The 18,772-nt window shown below is 43.9% G+C and overlaps 3 protein-coding genes across 9 annotated transcripts; all 3 read left to right on the plus strand.

The window, feature by feature from the left end:
- The first annotated feature begins 1,685 nt into the window (after positions 1–1,685).
- On the plus strand, positions 1,686–6,516 carry rundc1 (RUN domain containing 1). Of its 3 annotated transcripts, XM_045715267.1 has the most exons (7): positions 1,686–1,740; positions 1,857–2,239; positions 2,857–2,865; positions 3,022–3,180; positions 3,298–3,496; positions 3,630–3,725; positions 3,814–6,516. In XM_045715267.1, exons 2-7 carry the CDS (start codon positions 2,012–2,014, stop codon positions 4,674–4,676), a joined length of 1,554 nt encoding a protein of 517 aa, XP_045571223.1. In that variant the 5' UTR covers positions 1,686–1,740; positions 1,857–2,011; the 3' UTR covers positions 4,677–6,516. The 3 variants fall into 3 exon arrangements, with proteins under 3 accessions (XP_045571223.1, XP_014049330.1, XP_014049331.1); XM_014193855.2 differs by having other exon boundaries at positions 1,702–2,239; XM_014193856.2 differs by lacking the exon at positions 2,857–2,865 and having other exon boundaries at positions 1,702–2,239.
- Positions 6,517–7,032: 516 nt separating this feature from the next.
- Positions 7,033–9,180, plus strand: rpl27 (ribosomal protein L27). The gene is made up of 5 exons (XM_014193857.2): positions 7,033–7,121; positions 7,863–7,945; positions 8,090–8,259; positions 8,807–8,917; positions 9,090–9,180. The coding sequence occupies exons 2-5, from the start codon at positions 7,865–7,867 to the stop codon at positions 9,136–9,138; spliced, it is 411 nt and encodes a 136-aa protein (XP_014049332.1). The 5' UTR covers positions 7,033–7,121; positions 7,863–7,864; the 3' UTR covers positions 9,139–9,180.
- A 3,452-nt stretch (positions 9,181–12,632) lies between these two features.
- in35 (Interferon-induced 35 kDa protein homolog) lies at positions 12,633–18,748 on the plus strand. 5 transcript variants are annotated; one of them, XM_014193781.1, is made up of 10 exons: positions 12,633–12,675; positions 13,068–13,104; positions 13,185–13,262; positions 15,791–15,949; positions 16,130–16,246; positions 16,541–16,688; positions 16,762–16,871; positions 17,095–17,281; positions 17,451–17,560; positions 17,943–18,748. In XM_014193781.1, the coding sequence occupies exons 2-10, from the start codon at positions 13,093–13,095 to the stop codon at positions 18,150–18,152; spliced, it is 1,131 nt and encodes a 376-aa protein (XP_014049256.1). In that variant the 5' UTR covers positions 12,633–12,675; positions 13,068–13,092; the 3' UTR covers positions 18,153–18,748. The 5 variants fall into 5 exon arrangements, with proteins under 5 accessions (XP_014049256.1, XP_014049257.1, XP_045570245.1 ...); XM_014193782.2 differs by lacking the exon at positions 13,068–13,104 and having other exon boundaries at positions 12,634–12,675; XM_045714289.1 differs by lacking the exons at positions 12,633–12,675; positions 17,943–18,748 and adding an exon at positions 17,860–17,883 and having other exon boundaries at positions 12,734–13,104.
- Positions 18,749–18,772: the final 24 nt, after the last annotated feature.

The following is an 18,772-nucleotide window of genomic DNA, read 5'->3' on the forward strand; positions in this document are numbered from 1 at the left end:
AACACCATGCTCTACCAACTGAGCTACAGGGAAGGTATATGTATAAATCCATACGTAATAATGATACTAACTTAATCCACCAAAATAAAAAATAGTATATAGACAAAACAAACTCCCACTTCTTATTTTAGATCCCCATATCTCCCTTCTCAGGCTCTAGGACCTGACAGGGTGGTACGGCTTGGGTCAATATTCCTTAACTCCTGTGCTGTGAAATCTTTCTGCCCCAGGAACCGCTCCGCCGCAATCACTATGATTTCTATCTTCCTGAACATTCTCCCCACCTTGGCAGTGCCAATAATTACCATAGCTATAAATGCCACAAAGCCCACCTTCTTAACCTTTAAAATGTCAGGATCCTGCTGGTGAAAGGCAACCCCTGCAGCCTAGACCTATCCACTACCTTGGACTCTTCTGGAGCACCATTCAAACCTTTTCATAGCTGCTGCATATGAAATACTCTTGTGCAACCCTGACTAAACCACTTCCTTCTCTTTCACCCTTGTGGGGCATTCGGAGGACGTGGCTTCATTGTTCCCACCGCAATTGCAATATGTCACATATTCATCACTTTTATAAACATATGGTCCCTTCCACTTGGACATCTCGGCTTCTCCCTTCTGCAAACACTTGCTACATGACCAAAAGCTTCACAATGATCACACTGCATTGGTCTTGGGATAAATGCTCTGACTCTGTAGTTAATATACCCTAACTGCACTTGAGTAGGGAGACTCCACATAAACAATAAAAAAAAATAACAGCTAGACTTCACCTTTTCACCATTCATCACACGATTCATCCAACGTGCTTCAATTACTCCTGGAATATGTTTAATCTCTTCAAAATCAACTTCCCAGGAGACGCCTGCGGCGGCCTGATATAACCCCCTTGAGGGGTGCCCTGTTCCGAAGAGACACACACGACACTACAAACTTTTTTATTTTATTTCACCTTTATTTAACCAGGTAGGCTAGTTGAGAACAAGTTCTCATTTACAACTACGACCTGGCCAAGAATAAAGCACAGCAGTTCGACACATATAACAACACAGTTGCACATGGGATAAACAAACATACAGTCAATAATATAGTAGAACAAGTCTATATACAGTGTGTGCAATTGATGTAAGATAAGGGAGGCAATAAATAGTCTATATACAGTGTGTGCAATTGATGTAAGATAAGGGAGGCAATAAATAGGCCATGGTGGCGAAGTAATTACAATATACCAATTAAACACTGGAGTGATTGATGTTCAGAAGATGAATGTGCAAGTAGAGATACTGGGGTGCAAAGGTGCGAGATAAATAAATAAATACATTATGGGGATGAGGTAGTTGAATGGGCTAGCAATTTAGCAAATCGACTACGGCACGTTCCTTCTGATCCGCAGAATCAAAACAAGCCCGCCTCTGGTGATCCTCACAACCTTCACTTTACCCAGTACTCTCTCCACCAGTTTGGATAACTCAAACGGTTTCTTCACGATTGGTACTCTTCTCAACCACCGGATTAAACAATAACAAACCATACTCTACTATTCTCGTCGCTGTGCCCCACTGGGAAGTTATGCTACGGATAGGTTAAAATGGCATATTGCTGTTTCTTGCAGGCAGTTCACATGCACACCAGATCAGTGCTTTTACGATGACGTGGCAATGTTTATGACGTTTGGAAGCCCGCCTCTCCCTTTGACGTATTCATCTTTCAAGATGGCGATGCACCTGCTTCATCGGTGGTAATTATTTTCATTTCTAAAACGGTGTACATAAACGATAAAACAAAGTTGACAGTTGACAATAACTTTAATATCGGAGGACAACGTTGTCTTTTACCTTTCAAATATGTCGACAGAGGAACTGTCAACCTCGGACAGCGAAGCTGCATTTGCTGGGGCTGGCGAGCGATGGGCGCCCGTCGGCGCTGTAGCCAGTCCGGAGGATGAGAGCGGGAAGGGAAACGCAGTCGAGCCGAGGAGGAAAGGCTCAGCTGCGTCTGTTGAGACGGAGATGGCCGCAAGATTGAGGAAACTGGAGGACGAACAGGGACTGCTGAATTCCTCGCTCCTCGCTTTGACATCTCATTTTGCACAAGTGCAGTTCCGCTTGAAGCAGATAGTTCACGCTCAGACTGATGAGAAGGAGAGGATGCTGGTAGAACTCGAGGAGTTTGCCTTCAAAGGCTGCCCTCACGTTGTGGGATGCAGGCCACAGGATACTCAACAGCTTGAAAACGCGGTAAGTAGTCCATCACGCCCACGGCTGGTCAGACTTGGTAGATCTAAGAATGTGAACAATGGTTCCTCTTCAGTAAGTAGAAAAATTATGTCAACACAAACACTCAATTTCTTGAGGTTGTGTGATTATGCAAGCTATAAGCTATCCATTGTGTGTAGAAAAATAGGTTATGTTCGTCCCCCACAAAACAGACCACAGACAGACACCAATTTAGGCCTACACCAACGTCAGTACAGTGTTCCACCAGTAATACCTGGTGAGGGGATGGGGGTGAGTGTGGTGGTCACATTAGTTGCTGCCCTTACATAGGCTGGTCGTCATTCAGTGTCAATCGGACAGCTGTGAGGATGACTCCCTGAGATCTGTTATCTCCAAAGGAAGATAGAAATGGTGGTATCTCATCAACACAATAAGTGACTCACAGGCTCAGTTAACATGCTTCAGGAAAATCCTTCTCTGTAATAATAGCTTCTGTATGCACAACTAAACCAAACCCCATTGTTTACTCCATGCAACTCTCCATTTACCTTCGAAATAATGCCTGCTTATGTAATACTGTCTTTGATTAAAGCTTTTCTTTTTCTGATTTCCTCTGTGTCTACATGCTTTACTTGTAGGAGGACCTGGTGAGTATGGCTACAGCTCTGTTCCTCTCCAGCATTTGTTCAGTCTGTCTGTCTAGTAAACATGCATGATCAATAAGGGCTGTGTATAGACCCTCCCCATTGTACACCCCAGTCCTCCACTGACAGTGTATTCTGTGTTCTCTCTTCTCCACACAGAGTGAGAGGGAGAAGAGGGAGCGTCTGGAGGTCCAGAGGGAGAAGCAGAAGGAGCTCATCGTCCAGCTGAAGACCCAGCTGGATGACCTGGAGCGCTATGCCTACCAGGAGGGCAGCTACGACTCCCTGCCCCAGTCGGTGGTCATGGAGAGACAGAAGGTAGGGCTCTGTTCATGTACCAGAAGTCTCCCAAAAGTCCATTCAATACAATGTTGTTTCCTCCCCATGTGTACTGTCCTGGTAATACTCATGACGGTTCCACTCTTCCACTGCCAGGTAATCATTGACGAGTTGATCAAGAAGCTGGATGTGAACTTCAACGAGGACATAGGGAACCTGACGCCTGAGGAGCTAAGACAGAGAGTGGATGCTGCCATCGCTCAAATAGTCAACCCAGCCAGGGTCAAGGAGCAGCTGGTGGACCAGCTCAAGACCCAGATCAGGGACCTAGAGATGTTCATCAACTTCATCCAGGGTAGGTGGCAGTGGGCCTGGGATGCCATGTTGGCTGTGGTTAGGTGTCTTGGAAGCTCACTAATACACACTTTGTTACTGAAATATTCCACCAATATTCTGATTTACTACTGTATTTTGCCTTTACCCAACAGATGAGGTAGGGAACCCTCTTCTGTCTGACGGTGAACCCAGCCAGCAGCCGAGGACAGCAGGGCCCAACACCAGAGCCCCTGGAGGGAGGAAGAAAAGTCAGTTATCACCCAGCATTATTATCATAGGCTCTACAACATCACTCACAATACATCTGTTCTAACGATTCTCTTCTCCTGCCCATAGTGGACCCAGAGCAGGCCCAGAAGATGAGGCAGACAGGCTTGCAGCTGATCCAGCGGGCCCTGGCTGTGCTGCAGATCTTTGCAGTGAGCCAGTTTGGCTGTGCAGCTGGCCACGTTCCCCAGAGCATGTGGTCGCAGGGGGAAGGGGGCCAGGACTACGGCCCTCTGCTGCAGCGTCTGGAGGGGGCTGTAGACCGGGTTCGAGTGCAGGCCTCGTGCAGACAGCCCTCGATAGATCACGTGGTCAGCTACAACAGCAGCTTGGCCCTGGGGTCCCGTGATGAGCTCACTGCCTCAGTGAGGAAGGAGCTGGCCATGGCTCTGAGAGACCTGCTAGCCCATGGTCTCTACTCCCCGTCCCAGGGCATGAGCCTGGTGCTGGCCCCCATCTCCTGCCTGCTGCCCTACAGACCTGGCCCAACGACCATCCACCCCTGGGAGCTCTTTGTCAAGTACTACCACTCTAAAAACGGCAAGGCCTTCGTGGAGTCGCCAGCCCGCCAGCTCTCTCAGTCCTTCAGCCTACCTGTTGCAGGCAATCCGGTCACTGTCACACCCAAGCAGTCTCTGCTCTGGGCCATTCACTCAGTCTTGCTGGAGCACAATCGCTACAAGCGAGGAGCAGACTCAGAGTTCAAGGCTCTGGTATGCATGGCTCTGAACGAGCAGAGGCTGGTGTCATGGCTTAACCTGCTGTGCAAGTCAGGGGCCTTGGTACACCCACACTACCAGCACTGGAGCTACATGGCCCAGACAGGCTTCGAGGGAGCCCTGCGCATCCTGGGACGTATCAGCCACCTCAAGTTTAACCTGCCGGTGGACCTGGCTGTGAGGCAGCTCAAGAACATCAAGGATGCCTTCTGAGAAGGGACCGTCGAGAGACACCCAAAACCATGCTTTCAGCTCACATGGTTACCAGGCCTGATTTTAAGGCAAAACAATATATACAATCAACTGGCCCTTGAGGACCGGAAGGCATGGTTTGGGTCTCCATCAAGTTCTGAAATTATAATTGGCATAAAAGATTTGTGCTAATGTTGCTTTATCCGTTTTACTCTAAAGTTATCTTGGGTCAAAACATTTTTGTTAGCATCCCGTCTAAAAACATGGCATGAATTCCGTGCAAAGTTGTTCAACAAAAATCAAGTGTGCAATGTTGAGATGCATTATATAGCAAATCTGATTTTTATTTAGCAAATCTGTAACTAACATTTAATTTATCCATGCCCCCCCATAACCACACAAAGGGAGCATATCAAGATCATAATGACTTGTTACATTGCATTATATGGAGCTTGTTGCCTCCCCTTAGGAAACACTTCCTTTATGTGATGTTGTTTGACTTGTCCCTATGGAGATGAGATACAGTAGCTCAGACCTATGCAGATAATGTTGTGAGGTTGGCCTTTTACAGTAACTCACTACTGTATAATGATTACCTATAGAATGGGTGATCATCAATGTGACCAAATGTATAGTCATTCCCTCCCCATACTCTGTAGTATGGGCAAAAACAGACCAGTATCCTGCACAGTCACTAAACTGTACATTTTGTGTTCTCTATGGAAGAGAATAATATGGGTTATTACAGTTCACATTCACAGAGCATTGCTCTCTGTCTGTGGTTACTAAAAGCTCCACTGTTGTGTTCACAGAAGACGTGCACTATTCAATGCACTCAGGTCAAATGAACATGGCAAGAGTGTATGCTCTCACCAATGAATGTAGAAGAGAGGTCAAAATTCTAAAGATGTCACAAGTGTTCTGATAATCTAAATGATCACTCATGCAGCATGTAGTGTCTCTCCGTTGAGGAATAACCAGAATCTGCCTAACGTGTTTTAAAGAAGGTAGATAATGTAGAGGCCCTGTATTAACTGCTGCTTCTTTACTGTTCCAAATGGAAGTGATTTAAAAATGTAAAAAAAACATATGATTTAACTATTTAGCTTATATGTAATTATATATTTAATCGTCCAATATTTAAGATGATTGTGGGATGTGATCGTTTTCTCTGTTTCTATTCGTTTTTTGAATGGTGAATGAAAACCACGAAGTGAAATCTTCCTATTACATGTGAATCACATGGGGTGTATCCTGAAAAGCTGAATGTACAAACCATAGATACTGTTCATTTCCACATGAGTGAAAACTTATCATCCCTAGTATGGTTTTTCCAACCCTCCTCATATTAAGGTGTAACCTACATTTCTCTTATGGTCTATGGTATTGTATTGAGGTCTATTTCTATTTTGTTGTATAGTAAATTGCAAATGCCTCAGCCGGACCACTACCAGGCTATGCTTGGATCTGGTCTGTGCTTTACTGGGGTGCATCTCCATGTAGTGAATGGGAGGACAGGTTGTCCTACATCGAAAGGGATACTTTGGTTTGCATAGTTCTGATGTGTTAGTGTGAATATCAATACCCCCTTCATTTAGCCTGCATTGTTACTTTTCAAATGCACTGTGCTCATGTCAAAACTACTGCTAACACAAACATAGATGCACACATCACGATACTACTACCGTACTAAGGAATGTACATTTCTGTATGAAAAATGAGACTTAGTTACTGTCTCTGATTTGTTTTTGTTTTTCTGTGCATACCCTACTGGTCAGATTGAGAAAAAGTTATACAGCTGTTTATTGTTTTTGTTCAATAACTGTATGAATGTGAGCAAATAAATTATGTCAAAAACCTATTTCAGCCCATGCACAATTTGTATCCATTCAGGGCTCTCAACACACTTGTTGTCAATGGACATTAATAAGTCATAAAATACAGGTGTAATAATGATGCCTGACACTTGTCTTTAGTTTAGTCAAGTTGCAGGCCTTCGCATAGCAGCATCAGAGAACACTGTCAACTGTGCCAACAACTGAATAGGACACCTTGATTGTCACAGAGAAACTCAATATAGGGCTGACTCTAGGTTCCCTTTTATAAGCTTGACATAAATGGCTCCCGAGTGGCGCAGCGGTCTAAGGCACTGCATCTCAGTGCTAGAGGTATCACTGCAGCCCCTGGTTTGATCCTGGGCTGTATCACAACTGGCCACGATCGGGAGTCCCACAATTGGCCCAGGGTCGTTAGGGTAGGCCGTCATTGTAAATAAGAATTTGTTCTTAACTGACTTGCCTAGTTAAATAAAAATGATGTTCCAAAATAAAGGAACTGTTCCAAGACCAGTTTTGAGCATAGAGGTGTTCCGCTCGGCGGAAATGACGCATCGTTGATTTGATGTGAAAGGTCACGAAAATCTCCTCAACTTCCTTTCCTGCTAGCGGTGGCAACAGAATAGCACCAGTGAGTGAATTTCTAAACACAGTAATCTTCAACCATCTTGATAAATCTTGACGTTTACATACTTCTTAGTTGTTTTTTACCCTAAAGTATACGTTTAAGATCCGGGATTGGGGATAATTTCCCTTATTTTGTCATTTATATTAGAAAAATTTACTTTTATATAGTGTCCGCTACCCATCTCGCTAGCGTTTCAACATGGCAGCTTGCTTGATGAGGTTCATGTCGATTCAAAACCAACCACTTCGGTTTTGTAACTTATATAATCGGATAACCATAATGTACTCGGTTAATGGCGTTCGGTTGCCCATTTAAATGTAATTGCATGAATATATACAAAATCTCGTCTGAATGGTAACGTAAAGCTAGCTAGGTAAATAAACAGTGATGGCTGGACAGTAGAACGAGTAAACATTTACACAAGGCTGAAAAACGGCAAAAGAACGTTGGTTAACACCTACTTCAGTCACAACATAGCATGTCATTTAACTTTTCATAAAATACTGTATTTCGTTGTATGACATGGCTAATTTACGTCATGTTGCTCCTGCAATCGCGTGCAGTCACTGGCCATCTGACGTCCAAGCCGACGTAGCTAGTTTAGCTAATACCATACCGGTAGCCTGTAGTTAACATTCTACTTATATCTAGAAGCAGTAAATATTGTCCCACATTGACCATTCCATGGCGTCTTGTCTTAGTAATAATGCTTTTATTTTGTAACTCACTTCTCTTGTCACCCAGAGATGGGCAAGTTCATGAAACCTGGGAAGGTGGTGATGGTCCTTGCTGGGCGCTACGCTGGGCGTAAAGCTGTTATCGTCAAGGTAAGTTTGATCCTGAGCTATTGTTAAATGTGCATATTTCACTCCGTTTGATTAGTTACTGTTTGCTTGGATAATCCTCTTGCAATGTGGTCCATAAACACTGGTAACTGAACAGCTAACTATATATTGATTCTCTCCCTACAGAACATTGATGATGGCACCTCAGACCGCCCTTATAGCCACGCACTGGTCTCAGGCATTGACCGCTACCCCCGCAAAGTGACCACAACCATGGGCAAGAAGAAGGTTGCCAAGAGGTCCAAGATCAAGGCATTTGTGAAGGTGTACAACTACAATCACCTCATGCCCACCAGGTCAGTGCCAAGTGGACATGGGAGTAATGGTTGTTTAGGTGGTTACCTGCTGACATGTGAGAGTAAACTGTAGGTGACTAACAGTATTGCATCCATGCAATAATACTACATTTTAATGAAATTCTGGCAGTGGCCAAACTGGATGGAATGTCTAGATGGTGTACAGAGTGGACCCTATTCTGTTGGATGTGGTGAACTACCCTTTCACACTCCTAACCAGGCCAACTCAGTACAACATGGCTTATGTATCCATATCCACCATAGTTGCAGTAACTGTGCTGGAAAGGGCAATCTGAGCCAGCAAAGTATGGTTTGGGTCAGCACGCTAGTGAAGTCTGGCTGTTCAACACATTTAATCTCTGCATGCATCAATCAGATGTTGTCCCTACTTAGTAAACTTGATAGATGGCTTGGTTTGATTGTCCTTCTTGATTCTTGGAATGTTCCGAGTAGATGAAGTTGTATCCACTCGTGTTTGTGTCCTTTTTATAGGAAATTGGTGTAGGTGTCTTACTAAGTCTCTTGCTGTATTTTTACTTGTGCTTAGATACTCCGTGGACATTCCTCTGGACAAAACCGTCGTCAACAAGGATGTCTTCAGAGACCCTGCCCTGAAACGCAAAGCCAGACGGGAGGCCAAGATTAAGTTTGAGGAGAGGTGAGTCTTTAACCACACCAGGAACCAGGACTTGTGAGAAATGCACAGGTTCCTTGTCCTGATAATATCTGACACATGATACAAGTAGCTTATGTACTATAGGATAATAAAATATCATGTTTTCTTTTTCATCTCCATTAAACCTTTTCTAAAATGTTTTTTCTATCCACAGGTACAAGACAGGCAAGAACAAATGGTTCTTCCAGAAGCTTAGATTCTAGTTGTTCATTTGTTTCACTAACTGTATAAAAAAATAATCTTGACTAGTGTCTTCATTTGTGGTTTTATTGACAAGTGTAAGATGTGTTGGAGATTAAGCAATACAGCTGATTATTGCCTCAAAAGCAGTAGAAAGGCGTTTACAAAAGCTGCTTGTTAATACGATAATGTCATGAATTAACTTATTGGCCCAATCAGACTTGACAAGTAAAAACATACGTGGTAAAGTACAAGCTTGTCCTTTGACATTTTGCGCATATCCATTTCCACACTATCATATTAGTCTAATGGTATCAGTACAGCATAGTGGTCACCAAGCTACTGAATGTTTTCCAGCCACTAGCACACCTGAGAAATCTATTCAAGGTCATTTTTTATATACACTGCTCAAAAAAATAAAGGGAACCCTTCAACACATCCTAGATCTGAATGAAAGAAATAATCTTATTAAATACTTTTTTCTTTACATACTTGAATGTGCTGACAACAAAATCACACAAAAATAATCAATGGAAATCCAATTTATCAACCCATGGAGGTCTGGATTTGGAGTCACACTCAAAATTAAAGTGGAAAACCACACTACAGGCTGATCCAACTTTGATGTAATGTCCTTAAAACAAGTCAAAATGAGGCTCGGTAGTGTGTGTGGCCTCCATGTGCCTGTATGACCTCCCTACAATGCCTGGGCATGCTCCTGGTGAGGTGGCGGATGGTCTCCTGAGGGATCTCCCAGACCTGGACTAAAGCATCCGCCAACTCCTGGACAGTCTGTGGTGCAAGGTGGCGTTGGCGGATGGAGCGAGACATGTCCCAGATGTGCTCAATTGGATTCAGGTCTGGGGAACGGGCGGGCCAGTCCATAGCATCAATGCCTTCCTCTTGCAGGAACTGCTGACACACTCCAGCCACATGAGGTCTAGCATTGTCTTGCATTAGGAGGAACCCAGGGCCAACCGCACCAGCATATGGTCTCACAAGGGGTCTGAGGATCTCATCTCGGTACTTAATGGCAGGCTACCTCTGGCGAGCACATGGAGGGCTGTGTGGCCCCCCAAAGAAATGCCACCCCACACCATGACTGACCCACTGCCAAACCGGTCATGCTGGAGGATGTTGCAGGCAGCAGAACGTTCTCCACGGCGTCTCCAGACTCTGTCACGTGCTCAGTGTGAACCTGCTTTCATCTGTGGCGAATTTGCCAATCTTGGTGTTCTCTGGCAAATGCCAAACATCCTGCACGGTGTTGGTATGTAAGCACAACCCCCACCTGTGGACGTTGGGCCCTCATACCACTCTCATGGAGTCTGTTTCTGACCGTTTGAGCAGACACATGCACATTTGTGGCCTGCTGGAGGTCATTTTGCAGGGCTCTGGCAGTGCTCCTCCTTGCACAAAGGCGGAGGTAGCGGTCCTGCTGCTGGGTTGTTGCCCTCCTACGGCCTCCTCCACGTCTCCTGATGTACTGGCCTGTCTCCTGGTAGCGCCTCCATGCTCTGAACACTACGCTGACAGACACAGCAAACCTTCTTGCCACAGCTCGCATTGATGTGCCATCCTGGATGAGCTGCACTACCTGAGCCACTTGTGTGGGTTGTAGACTCCGTCTCATGCTACCACTAGAGTGAAAGCACCGCCAGCATTCAAAAGTGACCAAAACATCTGCCAGGAAGCATAGGAACTGAGAAGTGGTCTGTGGTCTCCACCTGCAGAACCACTCCTTTATTGGGGGTGTCTTGCTTATTGCCTATAATTTCCACCTGTTGTCTATTCCATTTGCACAACAGCATGTGAAATTTATTGTCAATCAGTGTTGCTTCCTAAGTGGACAGTTTGATTTCACAGAAGTGTGTTTGACTTGGATTTACATTGTGTTGTTTAAGTGTTCCCTTTATTTTTTTGAGCAGTATATATATATATATATATATATACTCAGCAACAACAACAAAAAATCCCTTTTTTCAGTACCCTGTCTTTCAAAGAATTTGTAAAAATCCAAATAACTTCAGAGATCATTGTAAAGGGTTTAAACACTTTCCCATGCTTGTTCAATGAACCATAAACAATTAATGAACATGCACCTGTGGAAAGGTCATTAAGACACTAACAGCTTACAGGCAGTAGGCAATTAAGGTCACAGTTATGAAAACTTAAGACACTAAAGAGGCCTTTCTACTGACTGGAAAACCCTGCTCATCTGCGTGAACGTGCCTTAGGCATTCTGCAAGGAGGCATGAGGACTGCAGATGTGGCCAGGGGAATAAATTGCAATGTCTGTACTGTGAGACACCTAAGACAGCGCTACAAGGAGACAGGACGGACAGCTGATCGTCCTCGCAGTAGCAGACCGTGTAACAACACCTCCACAGGATCGGTACATCCGAACATCACACCTGTGGGACAGGTACAGGATGGCATCAACTGCCCGAGTTACACCAGGAACGCACAATACCTCCATCAGTGCTCAGACTGTCCGCAATAGGCTGAGAGATGCTGGACTGAGGGCTTGTAGGCCTGTTGTAAGACAGGTCCTCACCAGACATCACCGGCAACAACGTCGCCTAAACCCACCATCGCTGGAGCAGACAGGACTGGCAAAAAGTGCTCTACACTGACGAGTCACGGTTTTGTCTCAACAGGGGTGATGGTCGGATTCGCGTTTATCGTCGAAGGAATGAGCGTTACACCGAGGCTTGTACTCTGGAGCGGGATCGATTTGGAGTTGGAAGGTCCGTCATGGTCTGGGACGGTGTGTCACAGCATCATTGGATTGAGTTTGTCATTGCAGGCAATCTCAACGCTGTGTGTTACAGGGAAGACATCCTCCTCCCTCATGTGGTACGCTTCCTGCAGGCTCATTCTGACATGACCCTCCAGCATGCCAATGCCACCAGCCATACTGCTCATTCTGTGCGTGATTTCCTGCAAGACAGGAATGTCAGTGTTCTGCCATGGCCAGCAAAGAGCCCAGATCTCAATCCCAGTGAGCACGTCTGGGACCTGTTGGATCGGAGGGTGAGGGCTTGGGCCATTCCCCCCAGAAATGTCCTGGAACTTGCAGGTGCCTTGGTGGAAGAGTGGGGTAACATCTCACAGCAAGAACTGGCAAATCTGGTGCAGTCATGAGGAGATGCACTGCAGTACTTAATGCAGCTTGTGGCCACATCAGATACTGACTGTTACTTTTGATTTGAACCCCCCTTTGTTCATGGACACATTATTAAATTTCTGTTAGTCACATGTGTGGAACTTGTTCAGTTTGTCTTAGTTGTTGAATCTTGTTATGTTCATAAACATATTTACACATGTTAGGTTTTCTGAAAATAAACGCAGTTGACTGTGAGAGGAAGTTACTTTTTTTGCTGAGTTTATATATATTCAGTAAAATCTGGTGTATTGAGTGCTGTGCTGGAGCAGAATCAAGGATTTAATGAGTGCGCGTCAGGGCTACCCAAGCACCTACCTCTTGTCGAAATCTGCCGTGTCGGATTGAAGAAACTGAAACTGAAAGATGTACCATTACATAACAGCTAACTACGGTAAGTGGTTGACTCCGCTTTGTCTTCTATAAAATCGTAACTAAATGATTTTAAACTAATTTGAAATTAAAATGGATTGGATGTGTGTTAAGAGTCATAATTTTTTTTATTAAAGATTTAAAATGAACGGTCAATGGTACTTGGACGCGTTGATAGTTGGGCCGAATCAAAAAGGAATGTGTAGCCTATATGAATACCGAAAGCTTTAAACTAGATCGTTTCAAACGACTTATTATTTTATAAAGTGTAGCCTACACTAGACAGTGGAGACGTTGGGTGCGTTTAGACAGGCAGCCCAATTCTGATATTTATTTACACTAATTGGTCTTTTGATCTATCACAGCTCTTTTTCATTTTAAACACCTTTTTCCACGACATTTTATACTCGACAGATTAGCGTCAATTTCTCCCACAGTCATGTGTGATGAGGTAAGGGGGAACCCCATCTTCAGTGAGTCCTATCATTTTTATAAAGAGGCGACTGACCTAATGGAATGTCATTTTTTCAGGATTTCTCCTTAATGTCACACACCCAGGAATCACAAAACACCTTGGATGGAATCCTAAATGCTATCAGCAAATGCAAGGTATATTTGACCAAAGAAAGGATATTAATTGGGAAAGCCCAAAAAATTGTCTGACTCCAGTCACCCAAGTCATAGACTGTTCTTTCTGCTACGGTACCCGAGCGCCAAGTCTAGGACCAAAAGGCTCCTTAACTGCTTCTACCCCCAAGCCATAAGACAATGAAATGGCCACCAGGACTATTTACATTTGTTTTTACACTGCTGCTACTCGCTGTTTATCTATGTATAGTCACTTTACCCCTACCTACATGTACACATTTCCTCGACTAACCTGTACATCTGCATATTGACTCGGTAACCCCTGTATATAGTCTCCTTATTGTTATTTTATTGTTACTTTTAATAATTGGAAAATATTTTCTTAACTCTTTCTCATTGTTGGTTAAGTAAGCATTTCACGGTAAGGTCTACACCTGTTGTATTCGGCGCATGTGACAAAGTTTGATTTGAATAATAAATAAAACAAATTAAAATAAATAAATTTTATATATATATATATATATATATATATATATACTGTATATATATTATATATATATATACAGTGCCTTGCAAAAGTATTCATCCCCCTTGGCATTTTTCCTATTTTGTTGCAATACAACCTGTAATTTAAATGTTTTTTTTATTTGGATTTCATGTAGTGGACATACACAAAACAGTCCAAATTGGTGAAGTGAAATGAAAGAAATAACTTGTTAAAAAAAAAAAATACAAACGGGAAAGTGGTGCGTGCATATGTATTCCCCCCTTTGCTAAGAAGCCCCTAAATAAGATCTGGTGTAACCAATTACCTTCAGAACACTAGCGGTTCTGGGGGGGGGGGCAGTGCCCCTGTGACAATTTTCGACCCCCATTTGGCCCCCCTAAATGTGGAGTATGAAATAATTTTTACATAACTAATTTTTGCTATCTTTCTTTTTTTACATCTGTTATTAGACAGTGGCAACGCGAACACTAATTTAACCCACACATTTTCTAGAGGGACGACTTTAGGCAGAACACAACAGTATTGTACCAAATGCAAAACGATATGACAACAATAACGTCTAATGTAACTGGCCCCTCTAACAGTACAACTGGCCCCAGCTTGCCCCCCCCTCTCAGTATATATACCACTGTTCTGAAAGGCCCCAGAGTCTGCAACACTGCTAAGCAAGGGGCACCACCAAGCAAGTGGCACCATGAAGACCAAGGAGCTCTCCAAACATAAAGTTGTGGAGAAGCACAGATCAGGGTTGGGTTCTAAAAAAATATCAGACATTTTGAACATCCCACGGAGCACCATTAAATCCATTATTACATTTTTTTAAAGAATATGGCACCACAACAAACCTGCCAAGAGAGGGCCGCCCACCAAAACTCACAGACCTGGCAAGGAGGGAATTAATCAGAGAGGCAACAAAGAGACCAAAGATAACCCTGAAGGAGCTGCAAAGCTCCACAGCGGAGATTGGAGTATCTGTCCATAGGACCACTTTAAGCCGTACACTCAACAGAGCTGGGCTTTACGGAAGAGTGTCAAGAAAAAAGCCATTGCTTAAAGAAAAAAATAAGCAAACACGTTTGGTGTTCGCCGAATGGCATGTGGGAGACTCCCCAAAAATATGGAAGAAGGTACTCTGGTCAGATGAGACTAAAATGTAGCTTTTTGGCCATCAAGGAAAACGCTATGTCTGGCGCAAACCCAACACCTCTCATCACCCCAAGAACCTCATCCCCACAGTGAAGCATGGTGGTGGCAGCATCATGCTGTGGGGATGTTTTTCATTGGCAGGGGCTGGGAAACTGGTCAGAATTGAAGGAATGATGGATGGCGCTAAATACAGGGAGATTCTTGAGGGAAACCTGTTTCAGTCTTCCAGAGATGGAGGTTCACCTTCCAGCAAGACAATGACCCTAAGCATACTGCTAAAGCAACACTTGAGTGGTTTAAGTGGAAACATTTAAATGTCTTGGAATGGCCTAGTCAAAGCCCAGACCTTAATCCAACTGAGAATCTGTGGTATGATTTAAAGATTGCTGTACACCAGCGGAACCCATCCAACTTGAAGGAGCTGGAGCAGTTTTGCCTTGAAGAATGGGAAAAAATCCCAGTGGCTAAATGTGCCAAGCTTATAGAGACATACCCCAAAAGACTTGCAGCTGTAATTGCTGCAAAAGGTGGCTCTATAGTACTGACTTCGGGGAGGTGAATGCACGCTCAAGTTATGCATGCTCAAGTTTTCAATTTTCTTAGTCTTATTTCTTGTTCGTTCAAAGTGGTAGGCGTGTTGTGTAAATCAAATGATACAACCCCCCAAAACATATATTTTAATTCCAGGTTGTAAGGCAACAAAATAGGAAAAATGCCAAGGGGGTGAATACTTTCACACGCCACTGTGTGTGTATATATATAGATAGATAGATAGATAGATGGATAGATAGATAGAGAGGCTTTGTCTACTGTATAATAATTAATGCATATTTAATCTCCTTGGTTTGTGAGTGTAGCCCATGGCTCAAGGGCCTCATAGAATCTGTGTTCTCAGGTTCAACACAATCAGTTGCTGAAGGAGCAGCAGGACCTGTCCAGAGCCAGGGATGACCAGGAGGACCTTGCTAAACAGTTCAGACAGCGCATAGTCAAACTGAGGATATCTCTGGAAGAGGATGACAACAACCAAGCCAGGGATGTAGACTCTGAAAGGGTATGACAAATTCTCTCAAACCACTAAACCAAAGACCAACACTAGAATTAACATTTTTCTTAGGATATCGCTATATTTCGCTTTTCCTATACTTAGTGGCTTTTTGCGGGGTTGAGAGAGGTCTTGATAGAGGTTTTGGATTCTCCCTGAATGACTGATAGGAGTAATGTTTCTCTGCAGAAGAAGATCGCCGCCCTGCATGATGAGGAGAGCAGACTGAAGAGGGAGATCCAGAGAGCAGAGGAAGAACTGCAGCTTGAGGAGGAGAGCACCCACCACCTCAAGCAGCAGACTAATGTAGGGCCACACCCCAAAACTAAGGAGCTGTATTATTAGTCTTGGTGTGGCTGTGTACTGTAGTAGGTGTGATGAGATTTAGCCTTCCCTGTAGCTCAGTTGGTAGAGCATGGTGTTTGCAACACCAGGGTTATGGGTTCGATTCCCACGGGGGGCCAGCACAGAAAAAAAATATAAAAAATGTTTAATGAAATGTGTGCATTCACTACTGTAAGTCGCTCTGGATAAGAGCGTCTGCTAAATGACGTAAATGTAATTTAGTTGACTATTGAAGATTGTCTCTCTTGGTTTTAGGTGTCTACTGCTGCAGTGCCTGAAAAGAAGGTTGTGTTCACTGGAGTGACGGGTGATGGTGCAAACACACTAAATTTTGATGTGAAGCCACATATAGTGTTTCCAATGGAGGAGGGCACTGCACTGATCACTTTTGAGGATGAGGAAGGTAAGACCGAAACCTTCACTCTGTCTAGCACCTATTTTATTTCGGTGGTTATTATACCACCTTACCTCCACAGTGGCCCAGAAGATCCTGAGCCTGAGGGAGCATAAGGTGGATCTGGGCGAGGATTGTGCCATCACTCTGGAGGCCAAGCTCGTACAGCTGCTGGTGCCCTGTCAAGTAGAGGTACAACAACAGAGACCCATCTCCATTCACTAGTGTTTAGGTGTCAGGAAGATGATGTAATGAGCGCAATACAAGGGCCTGAACAACTGTGGCTCTGTTATGAAGAGTGTCATGTGCAGAATAACTTGGATTACATCCAGTTAGTTTATTTCATTTGTATGCATGTCATTGCATTCCTTTGTGTGAACCAGTGTCTGTGTGCGCACCGGTCTCTCTACCTCAGATGGACACCGAGGTATGTTCCCGCCGTATCCTGGTTTCCAACCTGCCCAAGAAGGTCAGGGAGGACCTCTTGCTCGACAAACTGGAGATCCACTTTGCCAAGAGCAAGAATGGAGGGGGGGAGGTGGAAGATTCTGACATGCTGCATGATTCTGGCAACGTGGTCATCACTTTTACAGAAAACAATAGTACGCAAGTCAAGTTCCTGTCAGAAAATGTAGTTTTCTTCATAAAGGGAAAAAGCTCAGACTAATGAATTTTCATCATACTGTTATTTCAGTCCATCTTTCTGACTTTATATAATGAGAAATGTACAACTTTTGATTAACTGAGCATACTGTGCATTGTTTACCACAGTTGCCAAAGGCCTGACTGACAAGCAGTACCACAATGTGGAGTTTGAGAAAGGGAGGAAGCACAGTGTGAAGGTGACTCCATTTCTGAATGGAGATATCACAAGTTTCCAGGTAAGCAGATTTCATGTTCATGGCCGTGAGTTTATCCCTTTAACTCCAGGATAACCAGACTATAAAATAAGCAATTTATCATAGGCCAACTACACTATCAGCAGAAATACATTTATGCCTAGTGAAATCATCAATTCGGAGTGCAATGTTATAAACCGTACACAGCATCAGTCTGTGGTTGTGCGCCCATTCAAATTTGGTTACAAGTTACAACTACAATGGGATTGTTATACAATTAGGAAACTCAAGGCCCTGTACACTAGATAATAGGTGCTCAACTCATTGTTTGGGACTTACAGACAAGCTAGTCCAACCAGTAGTGTCTAGAAGCTGTCTGCAGTAAGGCGATATCCTCCAATCTGACCCCTCGCCACTCTCCCAGACACGGCTGTCAGCGTGTGGGCGTACTGTGCTGCTGACTGGCATCCCTGCCGTCAAGGAGCAGGAGAACCTGCAGGACCTGCTGGAGATCCACTTCCAGAAGACCAGTAACGGTGGGGGAGAGGTGGACACCTTCCTCTACAACCCCCTGGGGCAGCACACCCTGGCCCTGTTCGAGGAGGACTGTCCCACTGAAGACCAGAGCCAGTGAGAGGGCCAGGCACTGATAGCACTCCCCCTAGTGAACTCAACAGACACCTTTCTATTGCCACTCATCTATCCCATCTCAGTACAGGATCAGTTAAATCCAGCCTGGGGATCTAATCCTGGCCTGCTATCAGCATGTTCTGATAGAGGTATGATCTCAATTGCAATCTCTCAACCAAATGCTAATCTTAGGGGTTGGCACTGTGCCAAAGCTTTTGACTGAGTTTACATCATGTCTGAGGTGGTCTTTTCTGGGATTCCTGTTTCAAAACATAATTTGGTAGAACATCTATTATACCATTTCTGATTATGTATGCAGATCATTTTGGGTGAAACGTTTTTAGTGAAGAAAAAATATTCAGAACAAAATTAAGTTGCCAAAGAAATGTCAATTATGCTTGACAAGACTAATTTAGATATCTTTAAGTTAACGTTTAGAAGGAATATGTATTCTACAGCTCTCTAAAGGTGTCACTATTTAGTGTTCTATAATCATGCTATTCTATTGTTTTCTGTCATTCTTAATATTGAAAGAGCAATCCTGTACGGTAGAATCAGTGATTGTAATAAAGTCTGTCCAATGACCCAAGTCAGACATTACGATGGTGTGTGGTTCGTTCATTA

Source organism: Salmo salar, chromosome ssa03, assembly GCF_905237065.1.
Source record: "Salmo salar chromosome ssa03, Ssal_v3.1, whole genome shotgun sequence".
NCBI lineage: Eukaryota > Metazoa > Chordata > Actinopteri > Salmoniformes > Salmonidae > Salmo > Salmo salar.